The sequence below is a fragment of the Balearica regulorum genome, chromosome 3 (genome assembly GCF_011004875.1).
Source record: "Balearica regulorum gibbericeps isolate bBalReg1 chromosome 3, bBalReg1.pri, whole genome shotgun sequence".
Classification (NCBI taxonomy): Eukaryota; Metazoa; Chordata; class Aves; order Gruiformes; family Gruidae; genus Balearica; species Balearica regulorum.
Genome location: NC_046186.1, coordinates 4,611,585 through 4,633,840, shown reverse-complemented (window position 1 = coordinate 4,633,840; position 22,256 = coordinate 4,611,585). Strand labels below are relative to the sequence as shown.

Below are 22,256 nucleotides of genomic sequence, written 5' to 3'. Positions count from 1 at the left end.
TTTTTTAATGTGTTTTTAGCAATGTACACATGCTTTTTCTTAAAACCAATATGAAACCACATTTAAACCACAAAAGAGTGTAAGTAAGAAATGACTGAGACTCTTTTCAGTATATATATATATATTAACCTTCCAGATTAGGCTTTCAAACCCCTTCTTCCAAAGAAAAACACAAGGCAGCGAAATAACTCTTTTGGCCAGTACTGTATTAACTAAACAGTCCCCTGAGATTAACAACAAACAAATATTGGATCGGACTTCCTCAGGAGGTGATTACACAAACAAATTCTCTTTTTAAAGTTCATGAAACCAATCTTGAGAAAGGTCAAGCAGTGATCAACAATGTGATCCCAGCATCCTAAGGATTCCTGTAAGTAAATACAATGCCTGGCTTTAGGAACCTTGATATTTAAAGGGAATTATGTTAGTAATTACTTCTGTATGGAAAAACACTGATCCTGTCCATTGCAAATAATGTGGAACAGCCCCAGTGACATTGGGGACTCTGAAACCACCAGAAGTAGGAGGAAAGTGGTACCTTCCTGAAGTCCTGGTGCTCCTCTGTACAGAGGGATGAGAGGCATAAACGTGCTGAATCCAGCTGTGCCAGTTTCATGCCACAGCAGGATTTCCACACACTCTGGGGATTCTCCATGACTCTGTTTATGTTGGCTTTAAATACTTCTGTGTCACTTAGAAAGTGTCTTACTAATGCCCACAGACACCAGGCACTGCTTGAACACTGAAGTAGATCCTGCCCTGAGGAATTACTGTCTCATAAAGCAACCCCACATGACGTAGGGAGGATTTTTGCACATACCAGATAAAATCTCAGCCACGATGACATCAGAAGTTCTGCCTTCAGTGGGGGGAGGATAGCAGTATTTGTAATATGTTGCTATTAAATGAACAGGTAGTTACCTCCAGTGGACAATCATTATGCTTAACATGGATTCTGAGTGTCCACATTGCAGATACCCAGATAGCTATGTGGCATTACAATAGCTAGTGTGTTTATAGTAACTCTACACAGTCTTTCTTCCCACTTTCTCTGTCTATCAAGAGCAGAAATAAACCCCAGGCATCCAAAAGACAGGCTGCACACTTACCCACTTTCAGAGCACCCCCTACCACCACGATACAGGCTGCACTCAGAACATTGCTGGAGTTGCTGGGGAACTCAAGGGTTCCCAGGATGTAGAGACCTCTCAGAGGAGGAAGACCCATATCCACCAAGATTGTCCGGTCTGAGAAAAAAAACAGAGAGTTGTTTAGAATGATGGCAGCCTACCAACACTACTTGCCAAAAATTGTGGCATGGAGGAGAAGAATGGTAGCTTTGCTTGAATTTTGCTTTATTCAGGTTGTTTTTGCTTAGAACTGCTGGAGCAGGGCTTGTGTGTTTGTGCAGCATCCACAACCAGAGCCTCATCTACAGCTGAGGCTCCATGGTGTGGCTGTAATCTGAAAAATTAATAATGACATCATATTTACAATTATATTGTTGCATGCTTAGGTCTCATCAAATATTGCATGAACCTTTAAGAATGTATATGAAGGGCAGCAAGTTAGAGATATGTTAGTCTCCCTATGTGAATCTGGCTCTTTTTATCAAAGTAAATCTTGATCACCCAATGCAGTGAAACAAGACTAGGTTAAGCTGTGTTCAGACAGAATTTTCCTCTCATGACATTGAAGAGAACAAGATTGATGGATGTGAAAATATCCAATGGTGTCAAATAGGTGCTTCATGACACAGAGAGCCTGCAAGTCCCCACCTTGTTAACAGCAGTGACCAGGGTGAGAAGCTGAAGCCACACACCCACAGCGCACCTCCAGTGACACCTTGCCCCTGCTTTTCCATGTCTGCAGTTTGGCATTGCTCCCTCAGATTTTCTGCATAAAAGCCTACCTCTTCCCCTCCAACCAAGAGAAAAGTTTTGCTTACATCAGCACAATCTGCAGGAAGCCAGACATCACGAGTGGTGTTCCCCAAGGCTCAGTACTGGGGCCAGTTGTCTTTCATATCTTTATCAATGATCTGGACGAGGGGATCAAGTGCACCCTTACTGAGTTTGCAGGTGACACCAAGTTGGACGGGAGTGTTGATCTGCTGGAGGGTAGGAAGGCTCTACAGAGGGATCTGGACAGGCTGGATCAATGGGCCCCGAGGCCAACTGTATGAGGTTCAGCAAGGCTCAGTGCCAGGTCCTGCACTTGGGTCACAACAGCCCCAGGCAACGCTACAGGCTTGGGGAAGAGTGGTTGGAAAGCTGCCTATTGGAAAAGGACCTGGGGGTGTTGGTCGACAGCCGGCTGAATTTGAGCCAGCAGTGTGCCCAGGTGGCCAAGAAGGCCAACAGCGTCTTGGCTTCCATCAGAAACAGCGTGGCCAGCAGGACCAGGGCAGTGATCGTCCCCCTGCACTTGGCAACGATGAGGCTGCACCTGGAGTTCCGTGTTCAGTTTTGGGCCCCTCACTACAAGAAAGAGATTGAGGTGCTGGATTGTGTCCAGAGAAGGACAGCGAAGCTGGTGAAGGGTCTAGAGCACAAGTCTTACGAGGAGTGGCTGAGGGAACTGGGGTTGTTTAGCCTGGAGAAGAGGAGGCTGAGGGGAGACCTGATCGCTCTCTACAACTACCTGAAATAAGGGTGTAGGCAGGTGGGGGTCGGTCTCTTCTTCCAAGTAACAAGTGATAGCACAAGAGGAAATGGCCTCAAGTTGTGCCAGGGGATGTCTAGATTGGAGATTAGGGAAAATTTCTTCTCTGAAAGGGTTGTCAATCACTGGAACAGGCTGCCCAGGGAAGTGGTGGAATCACCATCCCTGGAGGTATTTAAAAGACATGTAGATGTGGTGCTTAGGGACATGCTTTAGTGGTGGACTTGACAGTGCTAGGTTTACAGTTGATGATCTTAAAGGTCTTTTCCAACTAAATGATTCTATGATTCACCAATTCTTTATTCACAGGACTACTCATTCTCTATTAATAATTTAGTTAACAGTGACCAGGGGAAGCACCATTCCCTCAGATACTTAAAGACAAAATGAGGAGCATATTTTTATATTACAGAACAGAGTGGGGACTGTTATTGATTGAGCACAATGACAACATCACCGCTGCCTCGTCAAGCTGCAAGTCTACTGCCTATGAAACTTTTAAATACCACTTAAGCTTTCCAAGTAGGACATGAGGACAGATGTATATGGTACATCGTTTAGAGGTAGCCCACTGCACAGAGGTGAATTCCACCCTCAGGGCCCATCTAATGCTCTTTGATGTGACTGGGAACTTTTCAGTTGATTGCACTAGAAACCAGCTCAGGTCCTTAAATTGTGGTTTCCAGCTCCTTTCCTTGTTCACAAGAGTAAGAGTTTCCTGGTGTGGTGCATTTCTGAGTCAGTGGATGCCCCTGGAAGAAGGAAAAGCAAGGTGTTTCCTTAACAAAAGGTGCAATGACATGATCTAATTGTGATTTTTATAAAATTGTTTGCAGAAAATAAGAATCTTCAATGTAATGGCAACTGCCAAATCCTACCCAGAGATTTGCTGTGACTTTCATCGTTCTCATACGCATTTATTGCAAGGCACAGATATACAAAACAGGAGAGATTAAGGAACACCCGTATTTTCCAATGGATTTTGACAGCAGTGAGAATGGGCCACTTGAAATGGTTTTGGTGTGGAACATAGGAAGAGCCATGCAGGGTCCCAGGAAGCAGATCAGCTACTTCACAATTTTGCTTCTGTCTATAGCCATTAGCAACTGCTTTGGACGAAGACACAAAGTATCATGCAATAGGTAGCACAGTGAAAGCCCTTTCCCCAAAACAATTAGGGGCTGAGTCAAGCCATTTAGCACAAAGGTTTAAGAATTTTTCCAAGCCCTGTTTGCAGGAAACATAATCAAAACCTACACAAAGAAGCAGACTGAAAAAAATATGAGTAGGCTGTCTTTAATAATAGCATTTCCTAGTTTTTGAGTCTTTGGTTTTGCAGCCCTGAAGTGTCACAGCTTCAAGGAAGAGGAAACTTCTGTGTGGTCCAGGGTCCTGGGTCTACCTGCAGATTTGTTTGTGTTTTCTATATACATGTTCCTCCTCTATCCCTGTAACTCAATCATCCCACCTGTTCCTTTCCCATTTTTTTCTTCTTTCTCTGTGGATATCAGCAAGAGACACCCTCAAAGCCCAGGACCTCTGCTGTCAAGGACTACGCCAAGTACTGCAGCAACCCATCATTACTCTGAACATCTCATATCAAAAGAAATTCCCTGCATCCTTCGGCTTAAGCATCTTTCAAGCATGCAAAATTTTCACATTATTCAGTCTCTACAGAGCAAGTCTAATATTTTTTTTTCCCCTAAATCTCATACTGTTAGCACTTGTTACGTTTTTACAGGCATGAAGAAACTCCTGTCTATAATCTTGTTACAGGACAGGTATAGTCCTATGCCCTGCAGAGCTGAGAAGTGAAGGCACACTATGTCAGGATATGAAACAGAGAGAAGAGAATAAGGGGAAAGATGTTGTTAAAATGATATCTCAGACAGAAGGGGAATCTAGTTTGTGAAATCACAGCTCAAGAATGTGGCAAAAAAGCTGCAGTTGACAAAGGCCATAAGTATATTCATCAAACACAGACTGAAACATTTTTACAAGGAAAAGAAGAAATGCTCCTAGGCATACCATTTATATGTCAAGTTTCAGTCTAGAGCAGATATTTTTGCTGAGTTGCACATCTTTCTAAAAAAGGTTTTATAATGGAAATGCTGACTGCTCTGTAACTGTAGCATCACGCATGTAAGCCTTAAAACATAGGAGTGAGAAATCCCTCCATTCAGAGATATCTCTGCAAACCTATAGTTTCTTCAGTTTAAAAGAACAACATTCTGGAGTGTGATGCTTGGGGTGTGAAGTCCTCCGAGGGTGAAATGTAGCTCTGTAGAAACAACAGAACATTCCTTTGAGGAAAAAAAAAGTCCTTTCACACTTGAGAAAACCAAACAGATTCAAAGGAGACTTCCTTATATGGTCCTTACAGAATACACTCCTTTATGTGTGCGGGAGATGATGACTAAGGGGTTAAAATCATAAACTTTAGGTCACTGAGCTCAAGGGATTTACCTTCAGAGAAAGACAAACTGGAGTTGTTTTTCTCCCATGAAGACATTCATATAATAGCAAGCAACCACTTTCAGCAAACCCCGAAAACAGGGCTACATTTCATTATACACATACTTTCTTCAGACAAAAGCTCACAGGTATGCCAGAGTCTTAATGTTCAGATGTACAATACTGAGAAGTCGCTAATGACTCCAGCAATGACAGAAAATGCCTTTGATCAATCACATTGCTATATAAAATACCATAGCATGCCATTGAATGGAAATCAGGCACAACAGAAGAGCTATTATATGAGATACAGTACTCCAGCATTCATCTCTTCAAACAGAAAAAGTTCAAAGAAAATCAAAATCAGAAAATGAATAACAGAGTGAATTCCATCACTGGAAAAAAAGAAAAAAAAAAGAGGAAAGAAAAAAAAAGAAGAGAGAAATTGCCAGAGGCTACATGATATCATATCAATACCCTTCAAAACAGCATTCCATTGCCTGGAATTATAACACGTTCTCCATCCTCCCAGAGTGCGCTGCGTCAGGAATGTGTCACACTGAAAACCATAAACCAAAGCCCTGAAAATCCAAGGGCTTGAGAAGCTAATGCCACTGCTGGCCGCCAGAATGGCATGACTAACCTCATCCAGCTTGTTTTTCAAGGTGGTGTGATAGCTGAAGCCTAATGCATTTGAGAGATCCTGGTGGGATGGCTGCGGCTCTGGAGGATGAACCTCCAGAGATAAAAGCACAAGTTGTTTCAGCCTGAGCTGAAGATTTCCAGCTGGGGCTGGAAGGGACTTGTATCCGATAGGGAGCCAGACACTAAAGGGTCTTGTAATACATCAACACTAAAAGTAACCTTAACATGAGGGACCCACCTCTGTTGTAAGTGAAATTCATCTTTGTACAAAGAAGTCTATGAACACCTGAAGTCTCACCGATGCTTTCAAAACAGGGCAAAAAATGGAATAACAGTACACAACCCCAATTTCCAAGCCCTCCAAAAAGCACCCTCTAAATGTTAAGCAGACACCATGCAGCAACACAAAAAGCTGGGGGTTAATACTAATATTTTGCTAGTAGAGATGTTTTCTAGCTCTTTAAACTTTCCTGAATCCAGCCCATGAGGCAGCCCTAGTGATGCAATTTGTAACATAAGCAAATTGTAGCCTTCATTAGCTAAGTTTAGGCAGTGTCCTAGCTGTTCAGTGAACTCTGGGAATCCACATTCGTTCAGAGATTTCAACACAGTGTCAGGCCTGGACCAAGGTCTTCCCTGCACTTCACACTAGAAATGAGCACTAAACACCTATTACTTGCTTTTATAAACAAACTGTCTCTTTATAAAAAATGTTCTTTGGGTTTGAAAGGACTTAATCAGAAATGCAGAGCATATCAGAAGTAGGGTCATGGCTTGGCTTTCAACCTTAAAATCATTATGGATGACTCTCAGAATTGTAAATAACTAAAAGACACAGTGAGTGTGAGTCACAGCTGCATTTTGTCAGGAGTGAATCTCAAAAACTTGTTTTGGTGTGTACAGCAGCCCAGACATTAGGTTGTGTGCAGAATGTTTGCTCTCATGAGAACAAATTCTCATCTTCTATAGCTATTCTGAGTTTAGCAGAATATGCACAAGCTAGTGGAAATGGGAAGGGTAACATCCATAAAATGCCATGATTAAACATAAATTTTAAAGTTATCAATTTCATTTTAGATTTTGGACCCAAACAAGGGGTTTACTTTCTTGCAACTGGAAACTCATATACACACTTGTGGCAGCAAAGCAAGGTATGACAAATGGACTGAAAATTCATCTTGCCTAACTACATTTTAAGTGCCTTCTTTTGAGCAACACATCCAGTGCCTTTATCACAACAATGATGACTACGACTCCAATTTAAGACCCTGCACTCTGTTGACTCCCACTGCCAACAAGGGTTTCAACACCTCCAAGCCAGCAAGAATGACAAGGGAGAGTAAAAGTAGAGGGAGTATAATCAGAAAAGGCAGGCATGCAATAGAGCAGTTCTCTCTCAAAATAGATTGTGTGATGTACAGTTTATGTTCATGTTTGTGTTCATGTTCTTGGGCTAAAAATGAAGGATAATTCCAGAAAGGCACTGGAGAGGAGAATAGTTTCTGCTCACCAGCTAAACACACATATGTACTCTAGTGACAGGAGCTAAGAGATTTTTATCGCTGATAGGAAGAAGACAGTCACAGAGTATGGCTCTCCACCCATCCTAGCAGGCAGCATATTTTCACATATCACTTTCCTCTTTCCTTTTCATCCATTAAGCATTTTGTTGTGGTTTTTCCATTCAACATAGCTCCTCCGAAAAGCAGAGACAAGCTTATTGTATGCTTTGGAGCACCCCACTCTAAGCAGCTGAACACAGTGATTCCGAACAGGCAACTCCCAACTTCTCATCCTGCTCAGGCACAACTTTGGCATTCTGGGTTTGACCAAACTTTATTGTCCTGGCCCATCGATGCCTCACAGGCAGAGAACATTCCTGCCCATGGTAAAACACAGATTATAGCTAGCAGTCCAATCCTTACCCTGCTGCCTCCCAACCAGTAGGCACCAGTACACTAGAGAGAATCCCTACACCACCCTGCAGCACCATGCAGGCACTCCCCAGTTACGCTGACCAAACCAGCACTGTTCTAAATTCAGGAGACGTTAGATCTGACCCCAAAGGCTGTGCGGTCACGCTGCACAGCACCAGGCCTGAGCTAATGAGCTTTGCCTCTCAGGAGAGCTAATTAGTTCTGGTATACCAGCATGCTGATGCAGCGGTATTGTTTCCAGTGCTAGAACTAGATCAGTTGGGCTGGGCTGTGGGCAGCAACGTGCAACGCTCCGGGCACAACTTTAGTCATGAAGGGCCTTGTGGTATGTGACAAAGGCCGTGGTCAATACCTCACGTGGCAGCTAAAATGGGTTATTTTATCAAGAGGATTACATTCACCTTTGCAGGAAGCACAGAGGAGTTTTATTCACAGGTGAGTTTGCAATGCACCAAAGGACCATTGCAGCCTCAGCATTCAGCTGCCACTCTAATCTAAACAACATAACTCCAAATCCTTACCCAAACTTTTTTATTTATTTATTTATTACTTTCTGCTTCTGTGTAAATTGTGATTTACCTCCTGTGATCACGTGATCACACTCTACATCATTAAGTCACTGTGAGAGCGTAGGCCTTAGCTATTGGTGTCATCTTTGTGACTCTTCATATCTGCAACTGATACATGTTTTTGAATACTGAAATGATCTGGTCTTTTCACAATCATGGGCTGATATTGGTGAACTGGATATAATGTGATACACAAGAAGTCGAAACAAATGATCTGGTGTCATCTCTGGCCATGTTCTTGGAGAGCTATGAAGGACAAAATATGGATGCAAAATCCAACCACGGCAAGAGGATCCAAAAGAGTGCAAAGCACATGGGAAATGCTTCACTGTTTAATGCCTCCTCTACTAACTGTACTGACAAGGAACAGGTTAAGATACCTCAACATATGTGCTTACACATATGAAAATAGAAATTATCTACTCTTAAGTTTAATGTAAGTTCCCCCCAAAAAATGAAGAAAAGCATTATTTCAAATACTCAAGTCTGAGGTTGAAATACAGGCATAGGTTAAAACATCTAGGAGGCATCCATGGCAAATGGATTGAGAGATTATCATTGACAGAAGGAATTGCAACAGAAAAATAAAACAGAAGGTGGTATCATTGTGGAAATTTAAAATATGGTCCCTGTGAAAAACACAGAGAGGTGGGTCAAGAGATGAGCTCTTTGTGAGCTGTGATTTTGGGTCTTGCAAATTTTGTGCTCCGGAAATAACGTCCATGCATATAATTTAGCTTGAGTAAGTAAGTTAACGAATATTCTGTTCCAAACATCACACTTTTGTACTGTAGCAGAGGTTTCAATGTGACGAGAAATTGTGGTGTCCTGTACACACTAGAATAGACACCAGTGCCAAGGAGCACGCATTGCAACACAAACACGTACCCTAATGTAAACGGATCCCAGCACCCCTACAGAAATTAAACACCTTTCCTTCCTTCCTTACTAGGTAAGATGATGACGTCTTCCCCAGGGCCTGGGATGCTGTGATTGGATCCACCCCAGCCTTTTTCCACATCGTTCCATGTCTCTGGGTGTGACCATTTCAAGACAGCATCAGAAGGAACTACAAAACAGGACATACAAAGGCAGAATTATCATTTTAAGTAGCTGAATTACTATTTATTTGATAGTCAAGCATCTGTGGAATTAACATCATCCTTTTTGTCACTGATGAAGCAACACTGTTCTTTGTTATCTTCCATGCTCAGAGGTATCTGGCTGATGGGAAATAAGTTCTCTCCCAGGACCATGTTTTCAAAGTTAAAGGGCAGGGAAATACTGAAAAATCAGATTCAAATTCTTTGGGACTCATCAAAAGGAAAACAAATCTTGAGGTTTGTCATACTTAGCTTATGATACGCCTTGTGAATATGCTTCACAAGCAACTCCTTCATTATCTTTATTCCATCCAAGGCTCTGAGCACTTTGAACACAAAATTAAGATGAACACATGAAAATAAAAGACAGTCACCTGTGCTTGGATCAAAATGGTAACTTATCCTACCAGAAAGTGCTAACTCTTCTCATGTATTTTTTCTCCCACAGTGCTCTAGAAAGCAGATTGAATTCCCAGGGTATGGGAATTTCCATTCTTTTCCAAAGTGTGAAAGATTTTTAAAAATGACTTATCAACTCTCAGAAGCTTGTTAGCCCTCAGAAAAACAGGAGATTTCCCATTGCAAGGGGTAATGAAGACCCACCTTGGAAAACCACCTTGACGGAGACTCCTGATCATTCCCCAAAGATTGATTTTTCAGCTCAATCCAAAAGGAAACTTCTGAGCTTTAGCATCAAGAAAATATTGGGAGAAATTAAGTTCACAAAATGCAGGTACTTAACTTACACTTGTGTTTTAGACAGGTAATGAGCCAGTCTTCACATACGAATTGCCTGTTTGCTCTGCCTTTGAGCAAGGAAGGAAAGCCTCCAGGGGAAATCCTATTCAGGAGTTCAGCAAGCCCTAAACTAACGCAGGCAGGGCCTCCCTCTGGAGGCCTCTACAAGAACCTTCCTCTGTCCTACCACTGTAAAGGAAATTCTGGCGTTTTTTTTTCTTCAGGAGGGCTACATTAGTATTGAAAATACAGGGGCAAGCTCATGCCTAAGTGTGGGGGGCTAGATCCCGCCCAGTAACACTGTGGAGTAGAAAAACCCTCCATTGCCAGAACAGGGAAACACAGAGAGATTAAACCCAAGTGGAGTTCCTCAAGGCTGGGTCTGTCCTTCCACTACTTGTTTGTTCAGGGGAAACACTCTGCAAACAGCTCTCTGAACCCTATTGCCGCGTAAATGATGATTGTTGTTAACAGGCAGCAAGGCAGCTATGCAACTAAGACCGAACTTTGGAAGTCTCCCTTGTCTCTGGTATATTTTTCTGTCTGATTCGACGTGTAACTGCGGTAATGTCAGACTATTACACTAAGATCACTATGGAGCACTAAAATACACCGTAGTCTTACATTCTCCGTGACCTTTCTGATCTGCTATGGTATTTCTTAACAAAAGTTTATAGTCTTTTATGCCGTGGAATCACACATTTATCATCAGCAATGGTAGATGTGGTTCAATGAAATGCTTAAATGAACACCAAGAACCCCTGTTGGATTGATAGATGTACAAAATATTGAAGTGAAAAATAGCAATCTATTTCTGAAAAAAGAGTAAAAAAGAAATGGTGTGTCTTCCAGACCAAGCCTTTCAGACACACTGTCACATACCTGGGGTAGGTAAAGCCACTCTTTCCTTCTCTTTCAGAGTGACCTGAATCAAGTCAGCTCCTGTGACTGAACACAGAAAATTTTAGGGAGTTACAGCAAGGCCTTACAAATTAAGACAAAAAACCCCCACATAGTAAATCAATTGCTACACATGATTTTCTGATATTTTAGATTACCAACAAACAGATTTATTTTTTTTAAGAACAACTATACAGGTTTTCTGAACATTTTTGTTGGTTTTGTATTTTGAGAAAGGATTAAACAAACACATTTCAATTTACAGATACAGAGGGTCTCAAGACAACTCGTTAGAAACAGCTAAAAGAAAACATTCAACATTAGAAATGCTAGGTTGGAACACAAATCTCATTTATCCCACTATAAATCCACAGCAGTTCCACCAACACAAGTGATATTACACCATTGAATGTATAACATATTAACTGGCTCAAACAGCAAATTACAGCTTTTGTTTTGTAGTTTGGTTCTGATTTTTTTTCCCCTCCCAAATCTGGTATCTGAAAGAGATGCTTTAATTAGTCAGACTTTATAGACTGAAGACAGGGACCCTGTGTTCTCTACTGTGAAAAGAGGTCAGAAGCAATTATCACAGTTGTAACCTTTGTGCCAGTATATTGTCAGCAGGAGAAGGGCCAGGATAATGCAAATCAAACTAAGAGGAGCAGGAGAAAACCGCTTCAGACCCAGCTAAAAGGCTACCTCCTCTTCATCTCCAGTGGCATATAAAGACACTTCCTTTCAGTCACCAGACTGGAACAACTGTAGGTTAAAATAGAAACACTCTGAGAAACAGATAAATCTCCTGTCCACTGTCCAACCCCTTATGGTGACCCTAACATGTCATTGGAAGGTTTTTTTGGGGGTAGAAGAATTGTATAAATGAAGCTATTGTCAGAAATTTCCTCAGTTCCAGAACGTGCCAGGAACTCTCCTATGTGTGTATCAACCCACCGATGAGATTTCATGCCATATTGCAATTTACTTATTTTATCTTTAAACAAGTCTGTACTTTTAAATTGTGAAAAACGTCCTTCCCCACCTCCCTCCTTTTCTCCCAATGCAACTGAGCAAATTTAAAATAACTGAGGTTCATTAATTTTAAGTGTTCAATAAATTAGTATGAATAATCAAAAAACTTGATTCTTTCTGATAATTACTATTTGATGTCAGTTGAAAGCACTCGATTGAGTTAGCAGCATATGCTCCTATGCCAAATGAGGCTTCCATAATTAAACAGAAACTGATTCCATGAGGTTTTTCTCATGTCTGATTAATTAGTAATCAGGTGCCTCAGTCCTGTTCTTCAGTGACACCTTCTCCCCCAACGGTAGCTGTGATCTGATCCATGTATCAGTCAAGCCAATCTGCCCCAAATCATCACATAGAGCTCAAACTGAACAGCATCATGTCTTTGGGTGGCCACAAGGTGAACCTTTGAGGAGAAAGAATGACATGAAGATGCTAATATAAAGTCACTGATGCAGAGTTCATGTGGCTCTTAGACAGTATTCTTCTATGGGTACTTTTATGGCTATGGTGGCCTTCCTTCTCTTCTGACTTATAGCAGGGCAAATCAGGAGTCAAAGGTGTTAGATCAGTTTGAGGAAAAGTGAGAGAACCAAGCCCTGACACGATCCTTTTTTCAGCATATATTTTATCAGGATATATTTTATCAGGTGTGTTCGAGGTTTTTTTGCTTAATTTTGCAGGCACTACAGTGCAATCATCTAATTAAGGGTGTATTGTTCAGAGAAAAGCTGTTCTAATTAAATCCTGAGGGGACATAAAACTTGATCGATATGCTATATACACTTCATAAAGGGGTTCAATCCCTTTACACAATGAAGAAAGGAACTGTTAAAACTTAACTCAGTACAGTCATGTCCAGAGTCAGGGCAAGGATAAAAGTTTCTCATATTTGAAGTATCATCCAACCACAGAGCATGACAATTCAAACCATTATAAGTCATTTATCCCCTTCACATGAGTGCAGGAAACAGGGGCTGAATTCTCCACAGCCCCGCAACTTGCACAATTATTTGTGTCAATGGGGTGTAAAGTGCCAACGGTTGTGAATCAGTAGTATTTTGTTGTCATTTCCCACAAATAATCCTAAACCTTGATCAAAACAGGAGAGATATAGAGCTTGGGAATAATCCAGACTACAGTGACATAGCCCTTCTGGTTGTTTTGCTTTGCTGCTGACTACGTTATCATTGTTTCTGTACAGGACAGGAAGAGATATAGGCAATACAGATGAAGGACGTCATTAGTAAACATTGAATTAAGGTGACTCTTCACAAAATGTAGTTATAAGGCTCCAGGGTTTAGTTGTATAAAACCTTTATAAGGCTCATCAATTTTCTGTCTTATTACAGCTCTTCCTGGATGTTTGGGCTGTGAATCATAAATATAGGGCTTCTTGACGATACTCCCGGTAACTTTCTTCTGGTTCAGGGCTCCTTGAGTGAACATGAAGGAGGAGCAACTTAGTCTTTTATCAGCTTTGCAGTGATGGGGAATTTTGCCTGTGGATATTAGGAAGGGCTGAAACTAGGATAAATGGCTCCAATAGCCTGACTTACAAATAACAAGCAACTCCATGCTATTTAACATCAATTGGGCTAACATACATCACAGGAAAATCAAAACTTTTAGACAGCACAATCAACAACACAGTGAGACACACCTCTAGAAACTGGAGAACCTCGGATAGCATATTTTGTCATCCTCTACAAGGATCTGATACAGGAGATACCCAGAAATATGGTATGGGGAGAGTGTAGTGAGAAGAAGAGATGTAAAAAAAAAATTTGGACTAATGGACACAGATTCTTGCTTACTTCAGATTAATATTTGCAGAGGCAGAGGTGAAGGCATGAAAATCCTCCTGCAGAGATCGTATAGTCAAAAGACCATTCCCTGACAGGATTATAAGGGCAGTTCATCATCTTATTTCTGTTACTGCTTCATTCTCTGTTCTCTCTGCTGCCATACCAGAGGGACAGGAGCTCATCTGCCAGGAGAAGGTTGATTTTTCTCTTTGTGTCTGTTACAAAGGGCATCTCTGCTAAGAACTGAATTTTCATTTCACGGAGGCCACTGAGCAGCCCACATCTGGTCAACGGACAGTCTGAAACAACTGATATAAGGGTGAGTTTTATCTAGCTGGAAGGAAAGACTCGTGCCTGTACAACCAGTACTCTGTAACAAATTAACTCCATTCTTTAGGTCTTTCACCTAGGATTCTCCTTTACCCCTGAGCAATAAGGCTGCAGAAAATATCTTTGTTTATTTTCTGTATTTAAATATTAGAAACAAACATTCTTATGGGTCTGTTTTTTCTCCTGTACAAAGCAATTACAAAAACTCATAGAGTGTAATGGAAGTGAGATCATTCTTTAGGAATTTAGAAAAGACAGTAACTGTAATCAAATTATTTTTTTGAGAACTATGGAAACTATAAACCTGCTTCTGACACAGCAGTAATGTCAGGTTGGGCCTCAGGCCCTCTTAACAACTCACACATGAGTAGCTTGAGCAAAGTCAGCACGATGACCCGTCTCCATAAAAGATGTGTCTACCGAAAAATGTATTTGGGGTAAATAAAAAGTTTGATAATCCTTTCAGTGATGTTTTCAATAATGTTTGTGTCAAGCACTTAAATTTGAGAAAAAAGCCAAGAGAAATCTGGAGATAGAGCAAGCCAACACTTTGTTTCATTCCAAAAGAAAATGGTTTAAACACTTCAAAAGTGAACAAAAAGGAAATAACATCTCTGATTTTTAGCCAATTCCAGTATTGCCCAGAGACCTTAACCAAGGAGCAGTACCATGCTGTGGCACCATATGCTCATATTTGTAACAGTCTTAAAAAGCTCATAATGTTATTATTGTAATTTACACAGGATATTTCTCCTAAAAATATCCCAGATGTCCCAGTGTGACGTTTCTTTCCACCCCCCCTTGTTACAATAAGTTTTTTTGATTCAGCGTGGTCACGTCATGTTAAGGCCACTCTCCTGAAACATGGCTAAGCCAGAACCCATCACTGTTTCAGGGACTCATGCACCAATTTCACGTCCCATCAGTGACCTTTGAGGAACACTTCTCTCAAGACATGGGGTGCCCCAGAGAAAATCAGGATGATGCTATGAAGATGAATAATGTCAGAGCAAAGCTGACGATGTAGAAATGACTGGCACGGGATGCCCCAAGCTTCCTCACCTCCCCCTGACCCAGCATCCAGCAGGGACATGAGGTTATCTGTCCTTCAGTACCAGTTCCTTTAAAATGGTCTGAAAAGATTATTTTCAAAGGGACTCATGGGTTAGTTAACAGGGTTGATGTATGTAGGTAGCAGTGAGTACCTTTGTTAACAGGATCATTGCATGAGTAGCACACATCGAAGAAAAATGCTCGATTACAATTATTTCTCCCCATTCAGCATCCCCTGCATTGTCCCATGCCGAGGTCTAATTTACAAAACTGCAAGCATGCAAAGCATCAGGGCAACTTAACTCCTGTAATCCCCTCCATACGGTATATTTTCTTGCCTTCTGTGTTAGACAGATCTTCTTCTCTCCCCCAAAGATAAACAAACGCTTGCACGACACTGGCCAATTTCAAATGGAGGAGGGGGGACACGCATGGAGAAAGCCTGAGCCTGACGAAAACTTCTGGCCAAGGTGGCTTCATTCAGCTGCCTGCTTCGTTTGAATAACAATATCTTCTCAGTCATGGGGTCTTCCCTCCCCTTCTTCCCCCTTTCCCCCCCATGTGATCCTGAGCAAAAGGCTGTGTGAATTCAGGAGCCTGCTTATGAATGAGCTGGCATCTGATATGTATTTACTGACGTTAATTTTGGATGTAATGCACCCCTGCCACTTCCCCACAGTTTGCCCTAAAAGGCTTTCTGATGGGCACAAAAGCAAAGGGTCAAAAGCAAGTTGACCCCTGCCAGAATGTACAATTATTGGAAAGAGGCGGTACACCAGCAGCTGTCGAAACCCCACTGGCACGGCGAAGTGCTTCCAAAAGTCAGAGGATGACTAATACGCTCGAGCTCTCCCCTTCGCCCTGCGAGAGCCGGCTACTTTCTGCAGGAAGAATTATGGCCCTCCCGAGCAGCTGCAATAATTGTCTTCCCATTGTCCCCCAGCCCTCCCTCCGCCACCCCCTACAAGTGGCCATTGTCAGCACGGAGTCAAGTGATTATATGCTTGGGCTGATGCTGTTTGCGCCCAGCTGCCTGACTGCTGACACACGAGCACGGAGAGGGGGGACCCGCGTCTGCGAGACGGGACTCCGACATACCAGACCTTTTACATAAGTCAAACAGGAACAAATGACTCTTTATCAGCCCCTTCTCCCTTTGAAGTGGCGGCTGCTTATAGGCCCTTACAGCTTTTCCTCCTTAGCCCAAGCAAACATCCTCCTTTTGATATGCTACATGCTCATTATCTCTGCCCCATTTAATGATTTTTGATTGAAGGGTGGCAGCGCAGTTGCCAAGAGGGTAGTTAAAGAGGCTCCACGCAGTCAGGATGACAAGAAAGGCTTTCCTTGTGCAGCAGCCTAAATTTGGAGTTTCTTAACAGTGTGTTCTTGTTCTTAGCAGCAGATAAGGGCTGAGCGTGAAATTCTTAATTAAGCAGTAAATAGAGAGTGGGGTGTCAGCAGATGCAGCCTGTAGCCATGGAGACCAAGTCAGATGGAGGGAGCTGAGACTCAACGCCGGCCCCGGGCTCGAGCATGACTGACAGCTGAAGAATCCGACAAAGCTTGTAAACGGGATTAATTAGTTGGCTAATTATTTCATATAGTTAAATGTAAATAAAAAATAAAAAAACAGCTTGCAGAGTTAGGTGGGAACGTGTTCTGAAGGCCAGACCTTCAAGTGTTGTCCTCTCCAGATCAGAGTGTGGACTAGTGGGTTTTTAAGGCCAGAAGGGACTATTGTGGCAGCTTTCTCTGACCTCCTACGGAGCATGAACCTCGCCTCATGAGGTTTCTAATAGCATATTTCTCTGAAAAGACGGCCAAGCATCATCTAAGGACCCTGAGTGATGGAAAGTCCACCACATGCCATGAGTCTGCTCTGATGGCTAATTATCCTCACCCTCTCAGCCTGCACAGTGGAGATTAGGAGAGAAATTAAATGGCGCACCAGGGCTAGGAATTCACTCGCTTTGTTTCAGACTTTTACCCTACCAACAGCGTTAGACATTAGGTACCTGACACTGAATTATTGATCTCGCTGCTATAAAAGTCCTTGCTGAAAATGTTCACAGCATGAATTATACATGTTAGGGGTTTTCATAAATTTCCCCTCACGTACTCTGTATGATTGTTTCTCTCTGTATTAAAATGGGAAAAAACAACGAGCTCTTCATGTAATAAAAATCAAGATGAAAGAAGGCAAAAGGACAAGAAACTACCTGTGATGCAAGAGTGACATATGCAGGCCAGATCATTTTGTTCCAGTCTTTCCAAGACTGTTATCTCCTCTATTTTCAACAATACTACAAGGCCAAGATGTAGGTGTCATCTTCTGAGCTTTCCCATGCTGCTCTATTTTTGAAAGTGCAATTCAGGATATGCAAACTGAAACACAGTTGACTTTTATATTCGAAAGAACAAATTTACACTGTTAGCAAACTGAAATAATAAAAACATATTTCTTACAGAATCATAGAATCGTTTTGGTTGGAAAATGCTTTTAAGATCATCAAATCCAATTGTTAACCTAGTACTGCCAAGACCACCACTAAACCATGTCCCCAAGCACCACATCTACATGTCTTTTAAATACCTCCAGGGATGGTGACTCCACCACTTCCCTGGGCAGCCTGTTCCAGTGATTGACAACCCTTTCAGAGAAGAAATTTCCCCTAATCTCCAATCTAAACCTCCCTGGCACAACTTGAGGCCATTTCCTCTTGTCCTATCACTTGTTACTTGGGAGAAGAGACCAACCCCCACCTGCCTACAACCTCCTTTCAGGTAGCTGTAAAGAGCCATCAGGTGTCCCCTCAGCCTCCTCTTCTCCAGGCTAAACAACCCCAGTTCCCTCAGCCACTCCTCATAAGACTTGTTCTCTAGACCCTTCACCAGCTTCGTTGTCCTCTGGACACAATCCAGCACCTCAATCTCTTTCTTGTAGTGAGGGGCCCAAAACTGAACACAGAACTCAAGGTGTGGCCTCACCAGAGCCAAGTACAGGGGGACGATCACTGCCCTGGTCCTGCTGGCCATACTATTTCTGAGAAGCCAGGATGCTGTTGCCCTTCTTGGCCACCTGGGCACACTGCTGGTTCATATTCAGCCAGCTGTCAACCAGCACCCCCAGGTCCTTTTCCTACCCTTCAGCACATTGAACCTTCCTACCCTCCAGCAGATCAACACCCCCGCCCAACTTGTTGTTGCCTGCAAACTCAGTGAGGGTGCACTTGATCCCCTCGTTCAGATCATTGATGAGGATATTAAAGAGAACTGGCCCCAGTACTGAGTCCGAGAGAACATCACTTGTGACCAGATGCCAGCTGGATGTAACTCCTTTCACCACAACTCTTTAGGCCTGGCCACCCAGCCAGTTTTTTAAACAGTGAAAAATATGTCCAATCAAGCCATGAGCAGCCAGTTTCTCCAGGAGAATGCTGTGGGAAACAGTGTCAAAGGCTTTACTAAAGTCTAGGTAAACAACATCCACAACTTTTCCTTCATCCACTAAACAGGTCATCTTGTCACAGAAAGAGATCAGGTTAGTCAAGCAGGACCTGCCTTTCATGAACCTATGCTAACTGGGCCTGATCACCTGGCTGTCCTGTACATGCCGTGTGATGGCACTCAAGATGATCTGCTCCATAACCTCCCCAGCACCGAGGTCAGACTGACAGGCCTGTAGTTCCCCAGATTCTCTTTCTGGCCCTTCTTGCAGATGGGCATCACATTTGCTAACTTCCAGTCACCTGAGACCTCCCTGGTTAGCCAGGACTGATTAGAAATGATAGAAAGTGGCTTGGTGAGCACTTCCACCAGCTCCCTCACTACCCTTGGGTGGATCCCATCTGGCCCCACAGACTTGTGTGTGTCTAAGTGGTGTAGCAGGTGGCTAACCATTTCTCCTTGGATTATGGGGGCTTTACTCTGCTCCCTGTCCCTGTCTTCCAGCTCGGGGGGCTGAGTACCTGAAGAACAACTGATCTTAATGCTAAAGACTGAGGCAAAGGTGGCATTAAGTACCTCAGCCTTTTCCTCATCCTTTGACTTCTTTCAGTAGATACCTTGCATGATCTTGGATGAGGCTTAGACCTAACAGCTAGATTTATGTGTGCCAATGCATATCTATACTATATCTAAACAAGGCCAGACACGGAACTAAGAGCTGGATGGCAATAATCTACGTGGCTGTTGTGATTTAACCCCAGCCAGTAACAAAGCACCATGCAATCACTTCCTCCCCCTTCTCCCCAGTGGAATGGAGAGGAGAATGGAAAAAAAACCTTGTGGGTTGAGATAAAGACAGTTTAATAGGATAACAAATAGAATAATAGTGATAATAGTAATAATAATAACAACAACAAAAATATATAAAAAAGTGATGCACAAATGCAATTGCTCGCCACCTGCAGAGAAAAAAAAACAAACACAAACCCCAGCATCCAGTCTGTTTCTGAGCAGCAATCCTGCCTCCTGGCTAGCATCCCCACTTATACACTGAGCATGGAATCACAGAATGGTTTGGGTTGGAAGGGACCTCAAAGTTCACCTAGTTCCAACCCTGCTGCCATGGGCAGGGACACCCTCCACTAGCCCAGGTTGCCCAAAGCCCCATCCAACCTGGCCTTGAACACTGCCAGGGAGCCAGGGGCAGCCACAGCTTCTCTGGGCAACCTGTGCCAGGGCCTCACCACTCTAACAGGGAAGCATTTCTTCCTCAGATCTAATCTAAATCTACCCTCTTGCAACTTAAGGCCACTACTCCTTGTCCTATCACTCCCTGCCCTTGTCAACAGTCCCTCTCCAGCTTTCCTGGAGAGACTGGAAGGCTGCTGTAACGTGCCTCCGGAGCCTTCTCTTCCCCAGGTTGAACAAGCCCAAATCTTTCAGCCTGTTTTCATAGGAGAGGTGCTCCAGCCCTCTCATCATCTTCCTGGCCTCCTCTGGTCAATGTCCTTCTTATGTTTGGGACCCCAAAGCTGGACATAGTATTCCAGGTGGGGTCTCACGGGAACAGAGTGGAAGGGGAGAATCGCCTCCCTCAACCTGCTACTCACACCTCTTTTGATGCAGCCCAGGACCCGTTTGGCTTTCTGGCCTGCAAGCGCACATTGCTGGCTCATGTTGATCATGACATCATATGGTATGGAATATCCCTTTGGTCAGTTAGGGTCAGCTGTGCCTCCTGGCTGTGTCCCCTCCCACCTTCTTGTGCACCCCCAGCTACTCGCTGGTGGGGTGGTGTGAAAAGCAGGAAAGGTCTCTACTCTGTGTAAGTACTGCTCAGCAATAATGAAAACATCTCTATGTTATCAACACTGTTTTCAGCACAAATCCAAAACACAACCCCGTACTAGCTACTATGGAGAAAATTAACTTTATCCCAACCAAAACCAGCACAATGGCTATATTGCTGGCCAGGTTCCTGGCACAGCTTTGGCCCAGACCAATGCACTCTCCCAGATGGTGACCATTATGGTTTGGGAGTTAGCACAGGACAGGGATCTTTCCTAATTTGAAGCCTGGGTGCATCCAGCCTGTTTGGAGACATAAAATGTTAAGCTGTATGGACACAAGCTGTGCAATGCCAGTTGGCCACAGGCATGCAGCAAGTGTGACCCTCACACTGAGGTTAAGGTGTGGGCTACCCCATTTCTCCTCAAACGTACACTGGATGATTTTCATTGCTGTCAGACTAAGCTCAGTGGATTGCCTGCCCTCATTCCAGGTGGGTTTTCCTCTCCACTCTCCCACTGATTGTTCTAGATGCTCATTCCTAAACAGATCCTACATGAGAAAGCTATTTGCATGCAATCTCATCAGTGCAAATCAAGAGAAATTAATTAAAACTAACAGATTAGATCAGTGACAAAATTTTCTGTTACTGTGAAAATCAGCATCTTTACACTTTAGCTTCCCTGTATGACAGTCATGAAGGATAAGCTATGCTTCTCAAAGGCGTTGAAATGTTTTTGTGATTCCTAGTTCTATTATTATTAATAATGGCAACAATCATTACCTTGTCTTTTACATATAGAACTTAGAACCGTATAAAATTATTTACTTGAGAATGGTAATTGTGGAAAAGTAAAAGAATAAATGAAACTTGAATAAATATCAGTAAATATCTGAATTTCTTAAAAAATGACCACCAGATTTCATGATCTAGTGTACAAAGCCTACATACTCAAATGTAAAGGTCTATGACATCTTTGGAAGTTTACAGTCAAAGGAAAAATTCTTGCCCAGTAATCCTATTGCCATCAGTGGGCTCAGCCTAGATAGATTGCACATGATTTATTAATGATACATGTGATGTGGGACCAGCTGACAACAGAGATCATTAGTGGAATTTAATGCCTTTTCCTCTCCAAAACACCAATTCAAATTCGACGGGTGTCACATCACCCACTATTTATGATACATTTCTTTTGTTGAGAGATCAGGCATCAGATAGATCAGCTAGAGATGGAACTGATGTGCATGCATTTACCTATTTGATTGATCTTTTTGAAGGACCTCTCACTTACTGAAAGGCCATTGAAAGATGAGCTTGTGTCTAAGGCCTTATGTAGTGTAAGAGTTTAAATTAAGACGACATCAGCTCTGTCACCATTCTTGAACAAAAAGGTACATTACATCCCTTGTATTGCACTTACCCAAATAGGTTAGCGTCCTCAGTCTGCTGTCAAGATACCAGTCACAGCTCCTATGATATCCATATGAAGGCAGCGATTGGAGTGGCTGTCCATTCCTTGTCCCACATGACACCACAACCTCAGGATGGGCAGGAAGATCCTTGTGTTCCACCAACAAGTAATTCCCAGGCGTGAAGTTGCTGAATGTCACTGAATACTAGAGAAGAGGGAACCAAAATAAACATGCCTGTGTCTGTGATTAGAGCTCCGTGGAGTGCAGTATAAAGGGATAAAGAGGATGGTGGTCCTCACAGGCAACATATTCTTTTGCAAAATATGTATTGGAAACATGGAAGAGAGATGTAAAATTGAGCAGAAGGTGATG

General features: G+C 42.7%; 1 protein-coding gene across 10 annotated transcripts in view; it reads right to left on the bottom strand.

Moving 5' to 3' along the window:
• Positions 1–22,256, bottom strand: part of PKHD1 (PKHD1 ciliary IPT domain containing fibrocystin/polyductin) — a 272,265-nt gene that overhangs the window by 94,969 nt on the left and 155,040 nt on the right. For all 10 annotated transcript variants that reach the window (XR_012834978.1, XR_012834977.1, XM_075750415.1 and 7 more), the window contains 4 exons: positions 21,893–22,088; positions 10,993–11,058; positions 9,219–9,338; positions 1,110–1,247 (listed from right to left, as the gene is read on the bottom strand). Coding sequence is in view for 8 of the 10 variants with exons in the window: in XM_075750415.1 (XP_075606530.1) it covers positions 1,110–1,247; positions 9,219–9,338; positions 10,993–11,058; positions 21,893–22,088 (520 nt within the window). In the remaining 2 variants the exon portion in view is untranslated. The remainder of the gene's footprint in view (positions 1–1,109; positions 1,248–9,218; positions 9,339–10,992; positions 11,059–21,892; positions 22,089–22,256) is intronic.